General features: G+C 39.4%; 1 protein-coding gene across 6 annotated transcripts in view; it reads left to right on the forward strand.

Moving 5' to 3' along the window:
- Positions 1 to 12,878, forward strand: part of ARHGAP24 (Rho GTPase activating protein 24) — a 394,377-nt gene extending 381,499 nt beyond the window's left edge. For all 6 annotated transcript variants that reach the window (XM_060779286.2, XM_060779285.2, XM_060779289.2 and 3 more), the window contains 3 exons: positions 848 to 969; positions 5,464 to 6,535; positions 11,996 to 12,878. In XM_060779286.2, the coding sequence (XP_060635269.1) occupies positions 848 to 969; positions 5,464 to 6,535; positions 11,996 to 12,239 (1,438 nt within the window). In that variant the 3' untranslated portion in view covers positions 12,240 to 12,878. The remainder of the gene's footprint in view (positions 1 to 847; positions 970 to 5,463; positions 6,536 to 11,995) is intronic.
- The last annotated feature ends 5,142 nt before the right edge of the window (positions 12,879 to 18,020 follow it).

Consider the following 18,020-nt stretch of genomic DNA (forward strand, 5'->3'; position numbering starts at 1 on the left):
GCTGTCAAAGCCCTTCCAGTAGGGCATTCCACAGTTTTAGGGCAGTTGATGAAAAGGTCATCTGGGTGATGATCACCAGTTGAGTTCTGGCGGATTGGAGTAGACGCCCACCAGAGGACCAAAATGTTTGGCGTGGATTGTATGGGAGAAGGTGCTATTTTAGGTAATCTGGACCTAAACCATGTAGGGCTTTAAAGTTCAAAACCGACACTTTGTATTTTTCCTGGAAACTAATTGGAGCTGTACTGTGCATCATCTGTATATGTATATGTAATAGTTACACTTGTGAAACTGTGAACCGAGTAAGAATGTTATGCTGTGGATGCCAGTCTCTTATTCAGCAACACCTTTCCTATTTTTTTCCAAATTCACATGAATCTCATGCAGAACAATGGATGACCAAACTCGACAAGATGTCATTGAAATGGCATGAGTGGCTTTTTGAAAAGAAAATTAAGATCAGGACCTGAGGCTGAAGGCCAGGGACCGTTGATTTTTTTTACCCTTGTTCTGTGCAGATCGAAATTAAGCCACATGTAAATGCTATTTACATTGGAAGGAAAGCAGCCATTCATGCAAAAAAGAGATTATTTTAATGTGAAAATCACATATAGGTGGAGCAAGGAGGTCACAGTTTGAAGAAGAACCTCTGTTTGAAAGTTATTTTGGATTGGGGGACATTGTGCCTGATGTTTTCCTTTCAAAAACCATTGAAGCAATTACCAACTGTGTTATGGCACCTTAACCCATTTGGTCCTGTTGCTTAGATTTGACTGAAACCTGATCCTCCATTTTCTATTTTTGTCCCCTCCCCCCTTTTGTTGTTGTTGTTGGTATGGCTGAACAGGTTCCTGGATGAAGTCCAATCCTATTCTGGAGTCAACAAAATGAGTGTTCAAAACCTTGCAACTGTCTTTGGTCCAAACATTCTGCGTCCCAAAGTGGAAGATCCTCTGACTATCATGGAAGGTGAGCTAAGTAGCCTAAAGATTATGCTGCAACATCAATGCCATTGCTGTTAAAAAGTTTGTAAAGGTGCTTCTGTGTATCTGGGAATAAGTTAAAGGAGATGAATACTTATCTGAGAGTTTTTAACAGGCTGTCTAACTACTTTTCAGAACCATTTCTGACATCTGAGTCACATCCCTGACTAATGCTATTTAGGGTAGAGGGCTCCTTAGTATCAACCACCAATAAAATTGTGTTTCAGTGTCTACTTGGGTACTAACTAGACAACTTTATAGTGATATTTCATAGGTTTTTAGTGAATCCACAACTACTTTCATGCCTCCTTCTTTTGAACAGAGCACAAGACTATTTACTGCCAAACAATAGGAGGTGAGTATGTGTATGAATAAGTATTTGAGGTTCTGTGCCATCTCCTTATGCATCGTTCAGGTACAAGTCTAGATTATCGGTGGTGCTATTGGAGAAATGTTCTAGAGTCTAGCAGCCCCCTGCCACTTTTGGCAGCACACATATACACAAACACATGCACAAACAAATGCTTCTTGCACTATGATATTGTTAAGAAGGAAATGCTCCCAAGGAGAAAAGGAATTTAGATCTTTTTCTTCAAGCCTTTCACATGGGTTACTAGCAATCCCCACTCAGCTTGGACCCATTTACCATAATAAGTGAAGAGCAGGAGCATACAGTGGATGGCAGCCACGGATTCCACTATCCATAACTTGAAAATATTATCAGCCCCCTCCTACTAGTGAACAATTGCACCATTATTCATTGGCACGAGGGAACTGGCCAAATCATCCTATAGTGTCCAGCTCTTCAGCCTCACAAGACTCTGTCACTCCAGATGACTGCCTGTTTTTAAGGTGGGTTTGAAGGGTCTTTGCAATTTTGGCAATGGTGCTTTGATCTCAAATGTTAATACAAAGCAGTAGCAAGTTTCTAAGTCTAGCTTATGGCATTGTTCCTGTCTAACAAGGTGCCAGCCAATTTTTCTGTGCAATGCAGGAAAAGATGCTGTTCTCTATCCAAAATAGTAACAATATATGGATTTTGAATAGAATAAGTCTTGAATGGCAAATACTCTCATCAGCTCGTGGTTATTTCCAGAGTTTCTTAACACTGGAGGAATATGTTTTTCCTACCATTTCCCCCAATATTTTTGAATATTCTTCACATTCCTAATGAAGCAGATAGTAGGTGGTATATTGGGGATCTTGACACAGGAATGCTAACCTTGGTCATACTAGGTGGGATAAAGCCAGGGGTGATGCAGAGTTGTCCAGTTTATTGGGCGTGAAAGAGAAGAGCTTGAGAATGTCTCTGCTCACCCTGGCACCGCTGCCAAATGTAATCTAATCTGTCACAGTGTGCAGCTGGTCTTTTAAGAGTAGACCATCTCCACAAATGGATCCTCATTTTCAGAACTGCTCCATGGCCCCAGCTTCCTTAATCCAGATTTTCCTGGACAGATGATTAGTCTGAACCAGCAGTGAAAGCTAGAAGTTCATAACAAGAAATTATTGAGCTGAAATTGAAAGACTCATTAAATTTTTTGTGAAAAGAGTCACTGCCTATCATTCCAATTAATTCAAGAAATCTAGATATCAGGTTTTGAGTTCTTTCTGCTTCCGTGGATATATAACCTTCTCATCAACAAATGAATTATTTTGCTAATTAGAGTGGGAAGGAAGAACAGCATGCAAATCAAAGTGTTTTCTCATGATTGCAAATGATCTTTCAGCAGCAGTATTTTTGTATGCATCTCCCCCCAAGTCATAAAATCTGAGAAGATGGAAATCTGTTCATTTAACTCATGCTGAAGAATCCATAAGCACTGTCTGGAAAACTTTGAGAACTTTTCATGTCTCCCAAACATATTGAGGGGCTAGAATAACATTTCAAAATAGAGATTTAAGGGAAGACATAACAGAAGTAAATAAAATTATGTGCACTGGAACCTGCAGAAATCTCCTGAATCTGGGTGATAAGATGATAGATAAAAAAGCTATTTCATACAGCACATCATTGAAATGTAAAAGAAATCATTGTATATATTGATGGCCATCAATATGAAAGGCTTTAAAAGTGGTTTACAGTCATCCCCTATCCACAGATTCTATATACATGGATTTAGCCACTCACAGTTTGAAAATATTTTTTAAACTCCAAACAGCAAGTTTTTTTTGTTATTTTATATAAGGGACACAATTTTGTTTTGTTATTGTATATTACAGGATTAGAGTATGGTATACAATTGGGGAGGGGTGTCCTTGACCCCATTCGGTATCCAGGGCCCACTGCGATTGAGACTATGGCTATAAATGACTATTTACTACTATTTTCTTTTACTACCACTGACGTAAGAGAAAGTACGTACCAGAAATCAATTACTGGAATACATGTTACTGGAAGCAGGGTTACAGCTGTGGAAGGCAAACTGACTTCTGATTGGGAGGGTAGTGTTTCTTGTCCTACTTATGTATGGCTTTTCTGTGTTGCCCAATAAAGGAGCTAATGCCCAAACAGGATTTTAGTCTAACTTTAGATCACTCTTCTTATTTATTTCTTACACATTGATGGATTTATGACCTGCTCTTTAGACAAAAGGTTCCCAGAGCATCTTTATAAATATTTAGTCCAACAGTCCTTTCACTCAGGAATCTTACCCAATTTAGATACAACACGTGAAGAAAAGGTATGATAAGGGAGGAGAAGAACCAGCATTCTTACGTTCTTCAATTTAATCTTAAAGATTAAATGATTTTGCAAAAGCATCAAACATGCCTTAAAATACCTTCAGACAGCATTGTAACTATAAACACGCCAACCCAATATCTGGAAGGATGGAGAAGGGGAAAGGTTTCATGTGCCAATGGAGGCCAACTTCTAGAGATTCGCTTCATGAATTAAGAACGGGAGTCTTGCTGGTAGTCCACTCCTGCGTTCCTCCAAAAGCAGCCCATCCATTTATTATAGTGCATTTCCACTGAGCCCCCTCCTCCCGCAAGAGCCATCCCTTTGATTTATACCATAAGCCGTACATGCTATAGGCTTGTGTGATGCACTTCAATGAGTTCTCCCAGTCTTCTTATGGAACCTTTAATGATATTTATATGGAATTAATTTAACAACTCTCTTCTCATTATGGTAATGCTGCTCCAGTCAGCAGAATGGAATATTATAAAAATGTGTGAATTCCTTCCTCCCTGCTTTGTGTGTTCAAGTCTGACCAACTACCTGCTGTTTGGGCCTGAAGTCATACTGAAGTAAACATCATACATTGTAATGAGATTATTAATCTTTCTAGTATTTATATATTTCTGCCATTCATTCTCTGTTTTCCTGAAGGTGCCAACCTTTAGGAATTGTTTGACATGACAGAATGAATGCACTTTGTGTACTGAGAAAAATGACTGTGTAAATATGAGAAAAATAAATTTGGGTAATAAACAAATGAAAGAACAAATAGAATGTAAAGAGAGGGAATGGAGCACAGCTGCGAAATTTGCATTTTGCATTATTTGTATAGAGACTTACACAAACATATTAGGTTTATGCATTAGATATACACACTCACACTGTGTATCTCTAATGTATAAATCTAATACACTTATCCACAAAGTGACAATCATAAAAAAGCAGAGACTCGATTCTGTTGGAAGCAATCTTCAATGCATTTGTGTAAAGTTTTTCTGACCCATGTAAGCCAAACAGATCCTTTCACATGTGTGCAATGTTGGTTTTGAATAATAAGTTGGGTGAAACAAGTTGAACTGCTCTCCTTTTTGTGTTGTTGGGACTATTCCTCTCCTTTCCATGTTACTTTTGCCTCTGGTACCAAATTGTCTGTCAAAGAACTAATGGCAATCCACTTCATTAACTGAGTTATACCTTTATTTCAAACAGCATATTTTAAAAGCCTAACTCATTTGTGAGTTAATACAAGGTTAATTGGTCATCTTTTCTTCTCTGATCTCCCATTTTTAACTATCTATTGTTTTTTGTTTTCCAGTATACTGTAAGTGTCAAGTACATCCATTTGCTTTATTTTGAATAATGAGGAAGAAGGAACAAATGATGCGATTGCTTGTGATCATGTAAATGCCTTTTTGTTTTTGTTTTACATCAGAAGATGAATCCAGTAGAAAATTTAGGCTAAATCTCATTGGTTAGTTCCAACCGGAGTTGATGCATCCAATCAGTTGCTGAACCATAGAATCATAGAATCAAAGAGTTGGAAGAGACCTCATGGGCCATCCAGTCCAACCCCCTGCCAAGAAGCAGGAATATTGCATTCAAATCACCCCTGACAGATGGCCATCCAGCCTCTGTTTAACAGTTAAATCACCAAACAATTAAATCATATTTATTCATTGTGTCTACTCTAGTTGAGAATAACTAAAGGATTTCAGACCTCAAATTTTCACACAACGTAAAGACAGGAATGCAATACTTCTTTTTCATGTAATTGGGTGTTTTGTCTTCTTCTAGGAACGGTTGTTGTCCAGCAGTTGATGTCCGTGATGATAAGCGAACATGAGCTACTGTTTCCCAAAGATGCAGATCTCCAAAGTGGGCCAGAGGTTTGTAATAACAACAATGAGGTCCAGAAGAAAGTGATAATTGGTCAGCTACAGAACAAAGAGAACAACAACACCAAGGAATCATCCCCAGTGAGACGCTGCTCTTGGGAGAAACCCGAATCTCCACAAAGAACCATTGTGGACAACGGATCTCCGACTGCCCAGCCTGGGAGCAAGTCAAATAGCCCAAGGAACAGCATTCACAAATTGGACATGACTAGAAGTCCACCACTCATGGTGAAAAAGAATCCTGCATTTAATAAAGGCAGTGGTATTGTCACCAATGGATCCTTTAGCAGTTCAGTGGAGGGTCAGGAAAAGACATCACCCCATTTATCAAATGGTACATTGCAGGCTAGAAGAACATCTTCCTTGAAAGGACCAGTAACTAAAATGGGTACACATAGTGTGCAGAATGGAGGTGTACGGATGGGTGTTTCCAGCACTGATGCCCATAGCAACTCTTTGAACAGCCGGAACCAGTGCTGGATGCCAAATGGGTATGTAACATTGAGGGACAACAAGCAAAAGGAATCCATGAGTGAGTCGGGCCAGCATAATAGACTCTCTACTTATGACAATGTACACCAGCAGTTCTCCATAGTGAATGCTGAAGATAAGCAGAGTGTTGATAGTGCAACTTGGTCCACATCCTCTTGTGAAATATCCCTCCCAGAGCATTCCAATTCCTGCCGATCTTCTACCACCACCTGCCCTGAGCAAGACTTTTATGGAGCCAATTTTGAAGACCCTGTACTAGATGAGCCACAGCATGAAGATCCCAACCAAGGGGATTATGAGAACAAAGGTGATCGAAGAAGTATTGGGGGACGGAGCAGCCGGGCTACCAGTAGCAGTGACAACAGTGAAACCTTTGTTGCCAATAACACAAGTAACCATAGCGCTTTGCATAGCCTTGTGTCGAGCCTGAAGCAGGAAATGACAAAACAAAAACTGGAGTATGAAACAAGGATAAAAAGGTATGTTGTCAGACTGGGAGCTCCATTTTAAGCTTTTACAGGGAATAGGGCATTAATGCCTGGGATTCTGAAGGCAGCACACAAACCTTTCCTATAGTGTTGTGCCTGTAGAAGGGAAATTTGCTGAGATACCTGAAAGTTTTTGCTGATACATTAGGTTCTTGCTTGCCTAGTATCTTCTATGTGACCTGATAGTGGTGACATAGGAAGCTGGCCCATCATATTCTTATGATGACTGGTAACATCTTTTTTTTTAGAGAGGACTCCTTCCAGCCATCTTTGAAGATCAGAACAATTTTACCACTAACCTACACTCTCTCCCCAACATTGCTTTCTTGTACTCACAAAGGAGGTACTTTAACCCAAGTCAAACTGTTTCCCTAATTTTGCAGGAATCTCAAGGATCCCAAGTAGAGCTCTCTTTTCATCAGCTGCTCCCGATTACACTAGAGATAGAGCAGGAACCTTCTGTGCACAATGCATGGACTTTTGCTTGTGATTTCTTTGCTGAAATGAAAATGATCATGAAACCTTTCCCTAGCTGCTTATTCCTAATCACAACAAAAATGATGTCTAAATAGATGTGTTTGCTCACATTCATCCTCTGGAGCTTTTCATTCTACCACCATAGCGGCCATGTTAAATAACTGGAAGTGATATTTCACCACACCTGGATACTTTGGGGACCTGTAATCTTTTTCCCACTGTAGGAAAAGGACCCAAAATGTATAATGAAAGGAATGTTTTCCAGTTATCCTGGTTATTCTTTCATCCAACCATTTTTTGGGGAGAGGATGAGAATGGAGTGATCAAGGGGGGATTAGGATGACCCAAAAGTTTAATTGTAGCCCCTCAAACTGCATTTGAGATGCAGGCTATACAATTTCCCTACACGCCTACTATGAACATTGGACTATACAGTGCCAAAAACATATGCATTAGTTCTGTCTTTGGTCAGAGAGCTATGCGTGAGTTTTCTGACTTCCAAAAGATTCATGCCTTTAATTTAACCCAACTGTGTACCTTTCGACATCATCATTTTTTCATCTAATCCCATCAGTGCATGACACAGAGTTTCATGAAATCTTTTACTCTCTCTCTCTCTTTAAAACAAGTGAGTCATTGCCTCCAAGAATTAATGGCTAGCATTCTATTAGTAAACTCTTCCTCCTTTCCAACTGAGCAATGACCAAACTGTCCCTAAAACAGATGCAGCCCCACTACCACTTATTGTTGATGGTGGGGTATCAGGAGAGACATATCAAGGTACCATCTTGTAGGTGGACAAATTGCAAGACCATTCCATAGGTGTCCTTGGCAAAGAAGGGAATTGAACCCTGGTCTGTAGAGTTGTAGTCCAGCACTCAAACCACCACAACATTTTGGGTGTACTACCAATATGTGTACTAGCAATTAATACATTCCTTATAATTATCTAATGTCTGTGGAGTGCCATAAGACTTCAAAGCAGAAAAATATATAAAAAGGTTGCATTCTAATGCACTTATGTGCCACCTACAGTAATGCAGAGAAATGCAGCATAAGCAATCAACTTAAATCAAAATAAACTAATTCAAGAAGTTTGAATATTGGGCTGCTTGAACCTCCTTCTAAATGGAAAAAAGCAAGCATCATGTGATAGTTAAATGAGCTAAGATCATAGTACTTGGACCTTTCACTTGGATCCCAAGGAACAGTCATTTAAATTATATATGCTCTGACACGAAGCATTGCATTAACAATGAGGCAAGGGGTGGGGGTGGGGGCAGAGAGGTCAGAAGACATCTTAGCACTTGGCTTAATTTATCTCCCAGGGGGATTATATATTGCTCATATTTTTCCTTCTGCCACCCAGTGATCTAAAAATCCCTCTGTAAATGCTAACCACTGCCATAAAATTTATTTCTTTCAATAACTGGGGACAGAGAGGGAGACAATCGAAAAAAGAAAATACGTTTCTCAACTGCTGCCGATGCAGAAACCCTTTCTGCCTTGGCTGCTGTTTCAGATTTGTGATGAGCATGGGAGGCTTTTGATCCCATTAGAGAAAATGGCAAATGAGCCTTAGAAAGGATTTTGGTGTTTCAGAGACTCAACCCAGTTCAGCAGAACTTGCTTATTATAAACTTCAAAAGTCCAGAGTCTTGCTGTTGTTAATTTTTAAAAGCAACAGCACCTCTTGTTGTGTGTAGGAGGAATGGGCAATGTATGAGCACCATAATAAAAATAACGGATACATATAAAAGTGACTATCCTGGCATCTGGTCCTTACTAGCATCAGATCTTTCATCCTATCCAGCAAGACCAAGGGTGGTGTGGGACTAGCCAGCTGGAAAAGAATGGACATTTCCCAGTTTGAAAAAAGACGTCAGAAGAAATAAAAAACTTGAATTGTCAGCTAGTGAAGAGAAGGCATTGTTCACAGAACTCAACAGTAGCTGGGTGGCTTCTATGTCGGTGGATTATTGACTATGTGCTGGGTTTCAGTCCAAACTGTTACAAAATTATGAAAGTGCCTGTTCCTCAAAATAGCTTCAGCACTCTGGCCAGTGAATTCTACAACCCAGAAGGCATTTATCTCATCATTGACATTATCTTATCACTGATGTTGTCTAAACTACTGTAGTTTTTTTCCCCATGTAAATGTAGCTCTGTTGTCCCCAGTCATTGCAGAATAGTAGATTTTGATATGCAGGAGATCATCATGGCAGCGTTCTGTAACCACCTCTCAAAAAAGGCATACGGCTGTGTTGCTCTCTCTCTCTCTCTCTCTATGTATGTTTTGTGTTTTTGGTACTCCACAAGTTTCCACTCAAAGAGATATAGCTCATGACAATGCCTTGTTGCTGGGAAAACTCAGTCTTCTGATCTTCCAGCTATTGGAAGGATTGTGGCTATTGTCAAAGGGAATATGACAGTCTGAAGGAGGTAGTGACATTCTTATTTTTACTAATGTGTACTTCCCATTTCCCCTTCAAGCAACGGGGAGGTACAATTGGGAATAGATAACACAAGCCAACAAAATCAAACTTTTTGTAATAATCAGAATTGGGAGTAGCACAGTTTAAATCAATTTTATGCTGATTTTAAATATGTCTTTTATTTTCCATCATGTCAACTTTTTAAAATATGACGAATGGTACATTACAGCAGACTACTGTACAGTTCACATTTCACATCATATTTATATAACACAAGTCAACAAGTATTTTTCATCTGCTATCATTATAGGTCATTCTTTGAGACCTTTGCACATTCTTTGAGACCTTTGCACTGAATTCAGATCTGTGTTTATATTTTCTCTATCATTGAATAATTAATGCATTTACGCACTGATATCAACTAGATTCTATTGATATCATTGCGTAAATGTATTAATTATTTGATTAGCCCCATTGCAAAAACTACATGTGGTAGAGAAAAAATAAACACAGATCTGAATTCAGCACAAAACTCTATAAGAATGACCAAAAATTATATCTGATGAAAAATACTAGTTGGCTTGTGTAATCAGTAGATAGATAGAGATCCAAGCACCTATCCCCTTTTCATCTGCTCTAAATTATCTCTTTCCTTAACACTTTTGGAATTGTGTGTAAAAATTTAGCTGACTCTCTGCAATCACTAACATACACTCCAGGCAATTTGCAAGGCTAGGCAGATATGTTTCAGCAGTAGATCTGAACATTCCCTAGATTTCTTTGCTGATATATTGCTAATTGGTAAACATCTGGAAAGTGACATCCGCAGTCAGGTATTTGCCATGGTGGCTGACTGAATAATTTGGAAACTATTTTGGGGAGTGATGTTCTAGTCTAGATAATATCCTCAGTTTCAATAGGCTGTTCTATAATGTTCTATTATGCATAGAATTATCTCATTGTGTTAACTACTCATCTTGATGCCCATAAAGATCCAGTAAAATCCCACCATTTGTAAAATATATCCTATCCACTGGGCATTTTTTCTGGCTTGTTGGCTATTTGGTGATTGTCTTTTTATGGTACCATAAGAATGTAGGCTGGGTGTAAATTTAGCATAACCTTTCTGTAGCAAAAGAACAAACTTCTTTGAAGACTTTGCCTTCTGCCTTGTGTATTTCAAGTTCCTTCTCTTCCTCAGCTCAATCAAAAGAGATTTATCAAAATAACTCTTCCATTAGACTTATATCATCTGATTTAATAACACTGGACTAGTTTATTTTAGGATAGTTATTTTCAGTCCAAGCCTGGTTGTAATTAGCTGATATACAGCAGTCAGGCTTCTGTTTCGGTAACAAGAAACCCAATTATGTGGTAGCCTTAAGAACTTGTTTGCAAACAAGTGGTTCTGTTCAGCAAAAGCCAGCAGGGCATATTTATGGCTACAGCATTAGACAGTGGAGTTGGAGAAAATATAAAGCCAATAAAAGCTCCCAAGTAGCTGATAGCTTAATAAATCTACTTGAATTTCCGTTTGTCTCATAATGAATCAGGAATCCAGCTACTTGGGGAAATTAACAAGAGTCTTTTAGTGAGAAAGAGTGGCTATGAATTGACTGAAGAAAATAAGGAAGCAGGACTAGCTTCGCCATTCAGCCATGAGATTATAGCCTCAGACAGCAGATGTTTGGAGGTGACAACAAACTAATGAAGACAAGAACTGTCTGCTAGGTTACCTGCATCAGTACATCCCATTGTCAAACAGGTCGTATTGTCAGGAAGGTTTTTCTCATGTTTTGGCGGAATCTCTTTTCCTGTAATTCATTGCTCCATGTCCCACTTTCTGGAACTCTAGGCTACCTAGGGGAATTTGGAATCTGAGGCTAAAAATTTCCCAGGCATTCGCACCCACCCCAGCAGTTAAAATAAAAAGATAATAAGTAATTACATTTTTGACCTTTTATTCCAGGCCACATTTTCTGTCTAACATGGCAACCTAACTCTTGCTAATTTACTTATTTATTTATTTGCAATATTTGTATATTGCCCTTCTCAACTCCAAAGGGGACTCAGGGCGGTTCACAATGTTGGAAACAATTCAATGCCATCGATAAAAATAGTATAAAATATTAAAATTGATCCTCCCCTAATATAACATTAAACAGTATTAAACACATCACATAAAATAACATCACCTATCAGACAGAGACATAGCCATTGTCGTAAACAGTCCCGGGTCATTGCACTTTCAACTTTCACTTTAAATATTCCTATGGTAGGCTGCACGCTTGGTCCCACGACTAGGTCTTTAGCTGTCTCCTAAAGGTCAGGAAGGAAGGGGCTGACCTGATCTCACTCAGGAGGGAGTTCCACAGCCGTGGGCCCACTACTAAGAAGGCCCTGTCCCTCGTCCCAACCAGCTGCACCTGAGAGGCTGGTGAGGCCGAGAGCAGGATCTCCCCATATGATCTTAATCTACAAATGATAGGTTCAGTTCTTAACTGTGTATTAAGTCTGTCTTCTGTTTGGATTCCTCCAGCCTTGAACAGAGGAATCTCTCCTTGGAGACAGAAATGATGACCCTGCATGATGAACTGGAACAAGAGAAGAAGAAGTTTACAATGGTAGAAATCAAAATGCGCAATGCCGAGCGGGCCAAAGAAGATGCTGAGAAGAGGAACGACATGTTACAGAAAGAGATGGAGCAATTCTTCTCCACATTTGGGGAACTGACAGTGGAGCCACGTCGACCAGACAGAGCAAACACCATATGGATCCAGTGAGCTCTGTTCTGACCAAGACTGTGGGATTCTGGGAAAAGGGTTGCTGGGATATTGTATTGTAACAGGTGACGGGTCACCTGACTGAGGCTAGCACTCAACATGATATTGTCAGCCCTCAAAAGAGGACATCCCATCCATGTCAATCAACTGCATCTGCTGTGTGTATTTTTTAACTGAGAAATCATACTCCCTGAATGCACCATAATGCTACTGTTAAGTGTTACATCTGAGTTTTGTGTATATAGATTTTAAATAGGTCAATCTGAGGGATTTGGGCGGTTGGGATGGATTAGAAAGAGATGAGAAAAATATTTTAATGCAAGTCTTATATTTAAGCAGATATCTTCATTGCAATCAAGCTTTATATTGAGGCTTTTCTCCCTTGCACTTAACATAATAAGCTATTTTTGACATTGTGTTCCCATCAGCTTATTTTGTACATTATTTGTTTTTTTCCCCTGTTGCTGGGGAATATATATATATATATATATATATATATATATGATGTTAGCTATTAAATCAAAGCAAAAGAAATATATTGTGTGGCTGTGCTCTTTGTGCCAATTGATTTGCTCATAACCAAAAAACCTCCACAACAGCCTGTAAATAATTTTATAAAAATATAATATGAATACCTAATTGATTTGTACTCTTTGCCTTTGTGTTTTTTCTCTTTTTTACTCTTAAGTGTAAATCTAGTGGAAGAGTTGCTGTAATCTGGTAAAAAGATAGGTCTTCATTCTCTTCTCCCTTTAGAACTGCTTTCGAAGGTGTATGAGAGAAGTTTGGTTGATGAAATCAGTTTGATTTACAGAAGCCACTTTGGATTCTGCCCATACAGGTCCAACCCACCCTTCTGCGCCAGCACCTATTACAATGTGGATCACCTTGTGCTATGAACATACCTGTCATCCCATGCTGAAGATTCTGCACCACAGAGACAACCCACCCCCCTAATTTTGTTTCCTCCAGGTTACACAACAGTTGGGAGGGGAGAGGCAGATTATCTGCAGAGCAACATTCAGTCTGAGAGAAGGCAGATACCAGTAGAAAATTGGGAGAAACTTCTCAGTGGGAAGGGCACTTTCATAATAGAAAACATCACCTGTGATCAGGCTATATAGTACAACCCTTATATTCATGGTGAGAAAGAGTAGGACTCACCAGTACCACTGCCTCAGCTGTTTCTTGCTCCTAATCTTAGAAGGTAAGAAGAACCAGCTGCTGGGCTAAATTAAAGGGTCTGCAAGATGCTGAATGAATCCCAAGCAAAGTATTCCAGAAATATCAGGAAGGAGGTGGGAAGGCTGAAACGGCGTAACAGGAGATGGGCTATTGGTATCTTCTTTGGACCTGAGTTCTGGGAGTCTTAAAGATGTGAGTGCCAAGTGAACTGCGGCTTTTCTGGTCTGCCTAATTGGGAAGGTTCTTTGAGATGGTTAAGAACCCAGAGAGAGAGACTTGGAGGGAGCCATAGGTTGTTCATATTCTTCCTTTCCAGCTTGCACAATTTACTAGAATGTCAGATGTTGGTATTGCTATTATATATATTTATATACTGTATGTATTTAAATTAGGGCTAAAGACAACTTACATTTTGGACCTGAGTGCTGGGGGTGTGAAGAGTCTTAAAGATGTGAGTACCAAGTGAACTGTGGCTTTTCTGGTCTGCCCAACTGGGGAGGTTCTTTGAGATGGTTAAGAACCCAGAGAGAGACTTGGAGCGAGCTGAGGACAAGTGATGCTCGCAGGCCCCTTTTACGCTGCCATATAAAATCCAGATTAACTGCTGTGATTATATGGCAGTGTAGACTCATATAATCCAGTTCGAGGCAGCTAATGTGGATTATCTGATTTCATAATCTGTATTATATGACAGTGTAGGTGAGGCCTCAGAAAGAAAGTCCTACCAAGGAGCCAAGCTAAGGTAAATAACAGAAGCTTGTCAATGCCTCTACCCTAAAGATACTTCTGCAACCTGGGTTACAGACTTTTTGCTTGACTGAAGACTTGCTAAGCTTAAAAAAGCTCCTCACTCCCTACATTCAAGTTCACATATGGAGGACAGATCTTGTGACAGTAGGGGATACATTCCTGAATTTCATGTTGATATGCAAAACCATAGGTAATAGTGAACCCTATTATTTTCAATGGGAGAAATAAGAGTGGTACCAAGAAGAGGATGTAGCTTGTATAAAATGTTATACATGAAAAAGGAAAACTATGGGTAAGTGTAACCATGCATGTTGATTCCATGGATATAAATACTGTATTTTGCTCAAGGTCTTCACAAAAAGAGGGCAATCAACTGATTCACAGGATGCATTTTAAGACTAAATTTAAGGCTCCCTCTCAGATCTGTGAATATCTGCCCTTTTAACTTTCATCTACTCCTATTATTTGGTTTGAGTTTGTAGAAGGAGAATTTCTTTCAAGAAATGCCAACACCCTCTGCCAATTAAAGGGATCTGATTCAATTTGGGGGGGGGGGGTAGGCTCACAATTCCTGCCTTGCTGATGTTGCAAGATCTTTCATGTAACTTCTTATTTGGGGTCCAGATTGACAGGACTGTCTGTATCATAGGCATTGATAGATCCACTCCTCCATCTATATGGCCCCTTCCCCAGGGTAAATCTTCGCTTAGCAAGGTAAGAGGTGGTAGTTAATTTTCCCCAAATCCTCAAAAGCAAAATATTGTCCCAGGACCATCATTCCTGTCAACACTTATCTTTTCATACTGTCTTCCATCTAGTTAAAATGCAAGCCACAGAAGTACTTGATACATTTCATGAGAATTTGGTGAGCTGAATGAGTGCCTCCATCTACCTGTCCCACAACAATGTTCTATTAAATTGATCCCTTAAGCTATGTGTGTAAAACTAGTTCCTAAATGTTTTGTACAGGCTAGTATTACCTTACTTCACAGTACAAACCTGAGGTTCTGCTTGGTGTGTAGTCCACCTGGGTTCAATCTCCTTCCCTTCCCTGGAGAGGGAAGTTCTCAGCAGTAGAAGTTTGGTTGTTATTGTTGACTCTGTCTTATGGTGATCTTATTGAGTCACTCAGAAATATATATTCAAAAGAGATATGCCATTGCCAGGCTGAGAAGGTATAATATGCCCAAGGTACCCAGTAGGTGCAACGTGTGAAATAACATTTCATGAGGATTTGGTGAACTGAATCAATGCCTCCATCTACCTGTCCCACAACAATGTTCCATTAAATGAATCCCTTAAGCCATGTGTGTGAAATCTAATCCCTAAATCTTACTGTATGTACAGGCTAGTATTGTCTTGCTTCACAGTACAAACCTGAGGTTCTGCTTGGTTTGTAGTCCACTTGGGTTCAATCTTCTCCCCTTTCCTGGAGAGGGAAGTTCTCAGCAGTAGGAGTCTGGTTGTTGTTGTTGTTGTTGTTGTTGCTGACTGTCTTATGGTGACCCTATCATAGAGTCACTCAGAAATATATATTCAAAAGAGATATGCCATTGCCGGGCTGAGAAGGTATATTTGTCCATGGTACCCAAGTAGGTGCAACGTGTGAAATAACAAAATGAGCATCTGAGCATACGCAAACTACCATCAGATGAAGATTGGTCAGTCCTGCATCTAACCTGGTTTGGGGAGTCTGAAATTATTTCCCCCACCTGCATGGGCATCAGTGTCCAGCAAGGTAACAGCTGTTCTGAATCAGCATTTGAAGTCAGCAATGGAAGCTAACAAAGTGAAACCTAATCAAAACAAGACAGAGGTGATTTTGGTCAGTAAGAAAGATGATTGAGAGGAAATCATATAATCTCATTTGGACAGGGAAACCACTTGGAACTTCATTTGTGCTCAGCTTTATTTCTGGGTGATCATTTAGCAGCTGTGTCTAGGAACATTTTTGCATAAATTTGTCTGGTGCACCAGCTGTGTCTTTTTCCTGGACAAGTTATCAGGCCAATGCCAAAAAACCAGTAACACAGTGCTGCGTCTGGTTAAAAGCTGCCACTGGTATAGAATGCTTTTGTGAAAAATTGCACTGAAATGAACTAGGCTTTCTTTGTTGTTGTTTCATCCATACTGACTCCTAGCTAGCTTTCTAAATACCCTTAGTATCATTGAAAGCCTATGTGTTTATGGACCATGTTGCCTAATTCGTGACTTTCTACTACATAAACTTCCTTATTCATTGAGATTAACTGATGCTGTTTTTTAACTTGCACCACCACTAAAAGTATTAATGAAAGCAACGTGAGTTGGGATCTTTTGGCATCATCATCTTACAGAGCAGCTTTCCAGAAGAAATTGAACTTTTTCCACATGGTGCTTCTATTTCTCAAGAAAACCACACATACACTGTTGTAGTAGAGCCTAAGAGTAGCTATGCTACCAGTAGTGTGAACACTAGAAGGGGAAAACGGGTTACTCGGGAGCAGGAGTCTGATGAGGAGTAACAAAGAAAGAGGATCCAGGAGATACTTAATGCTCCCACAGATGAGGAATCATTCTTGGGTTTCTCTGGGGACGATGAGCCAACAAGTGAGGAGGAGGAAGGAAACATCATGGATTGGTCTCAGGGAAGGAAAAGGACTACTCGGGAGCAGGAGTCTGATGAGGAGCAACAAGGGAAGAGGATCCGGGAGATACTTAATGCTCCCACAGATGAGGAGTCATTCTTGGGTTTCTCTGGGGGTGACGGGTTAGAGAGTGGTGAAGACTCCTGGGTCTATCTTTTGTTATCTCTGCTGTTCATAGTTTTATCTTTTTAAAGATGTTTTAAATCACCTTTGAGGAAGGTTTTGTTAACACTAAGTGGCGGCTAAATTGATAGCCATAGACCTGAATCCTATTACTAATTCCACATAGAGTAGACTCATAGAATCAATAGGATTTGCCTATGCCTTGACTCAACATTCAGCAATTGATTCATTATATTCACTCTATTTGGGGCTAACAAAGCCCTAACAAGCCCTTCTCTGTTGTCTTATATGTCATAGTGGTGTCCCAAGGTTATTGAAGGCTGTGTCAGCAGAGCATAAGCTTTTGTAGGTTCAATCATACTAATGACACCATGAATATGGCCCCAGAATTAAACTGAGTGTCTTCACATAGCACTCACACACTGGGTAAGCATTGAGGAAAAATACTATATGCCTGCAAGCACAAATATATATACTGTCAATGACAATAAACAGTCCAGTGTATACTTATATTGAGTGAAATACACATAGTACAGAATATACAATCACAATAGTAATGCTCTGTATAACAGAGTAGTTTCCATCTAAACAATGTAAAATTGTGAGTATTTGTATCAGTTTTATAACTCTATATATGTAGAGATGTATATATGATTTTGTTAATTCAATATAATATCCACAGATAATTCACCTGAGGAAGAGTCGAAACCAGTTGTATTCTCCATGCTCTTTGGATCAACATATTGTTTTTACAAATGGAAAGTTTATGCTTAGAACACACATTGTTTAGTTGGAAACTACTTTCTTATACAGAGCATTACTATTGTAATTGTATATTCTGTACTATTGTAATTGTATATTCTGTACTATGTGTATTTCACTCAATATAAGTCTACACTGGATATTTATTTACCATTGACAGTATATATCTTTGTGCTTGTGGGCATATAGTATTTAGGTTATAGTTGGGAACCCATTTACCTAGTAAACCTTGAGAAAGCCAATACAGGACAAATTGACCATAGTAACTGTGATAAATGAACTGTATTAGTAGGGGGACTGCCTATGTCATCAATATAAGTAATCTCCATTATAT

The sequence above is a fragment of the Anolis sagrei genome, chromosome 5 (genome assembly GCF_037176765.1).
Source record: "Anolis sagrei isolate rAnoSag1 chromosome 5, rAnoSag1.mat, whole genome shotgun sequence".
NCBI lineage: Eukaryota > Metazoa > Chordata > Lepidosauria > Squamata > Dactyloidae > Anolis > Anolis sagrei.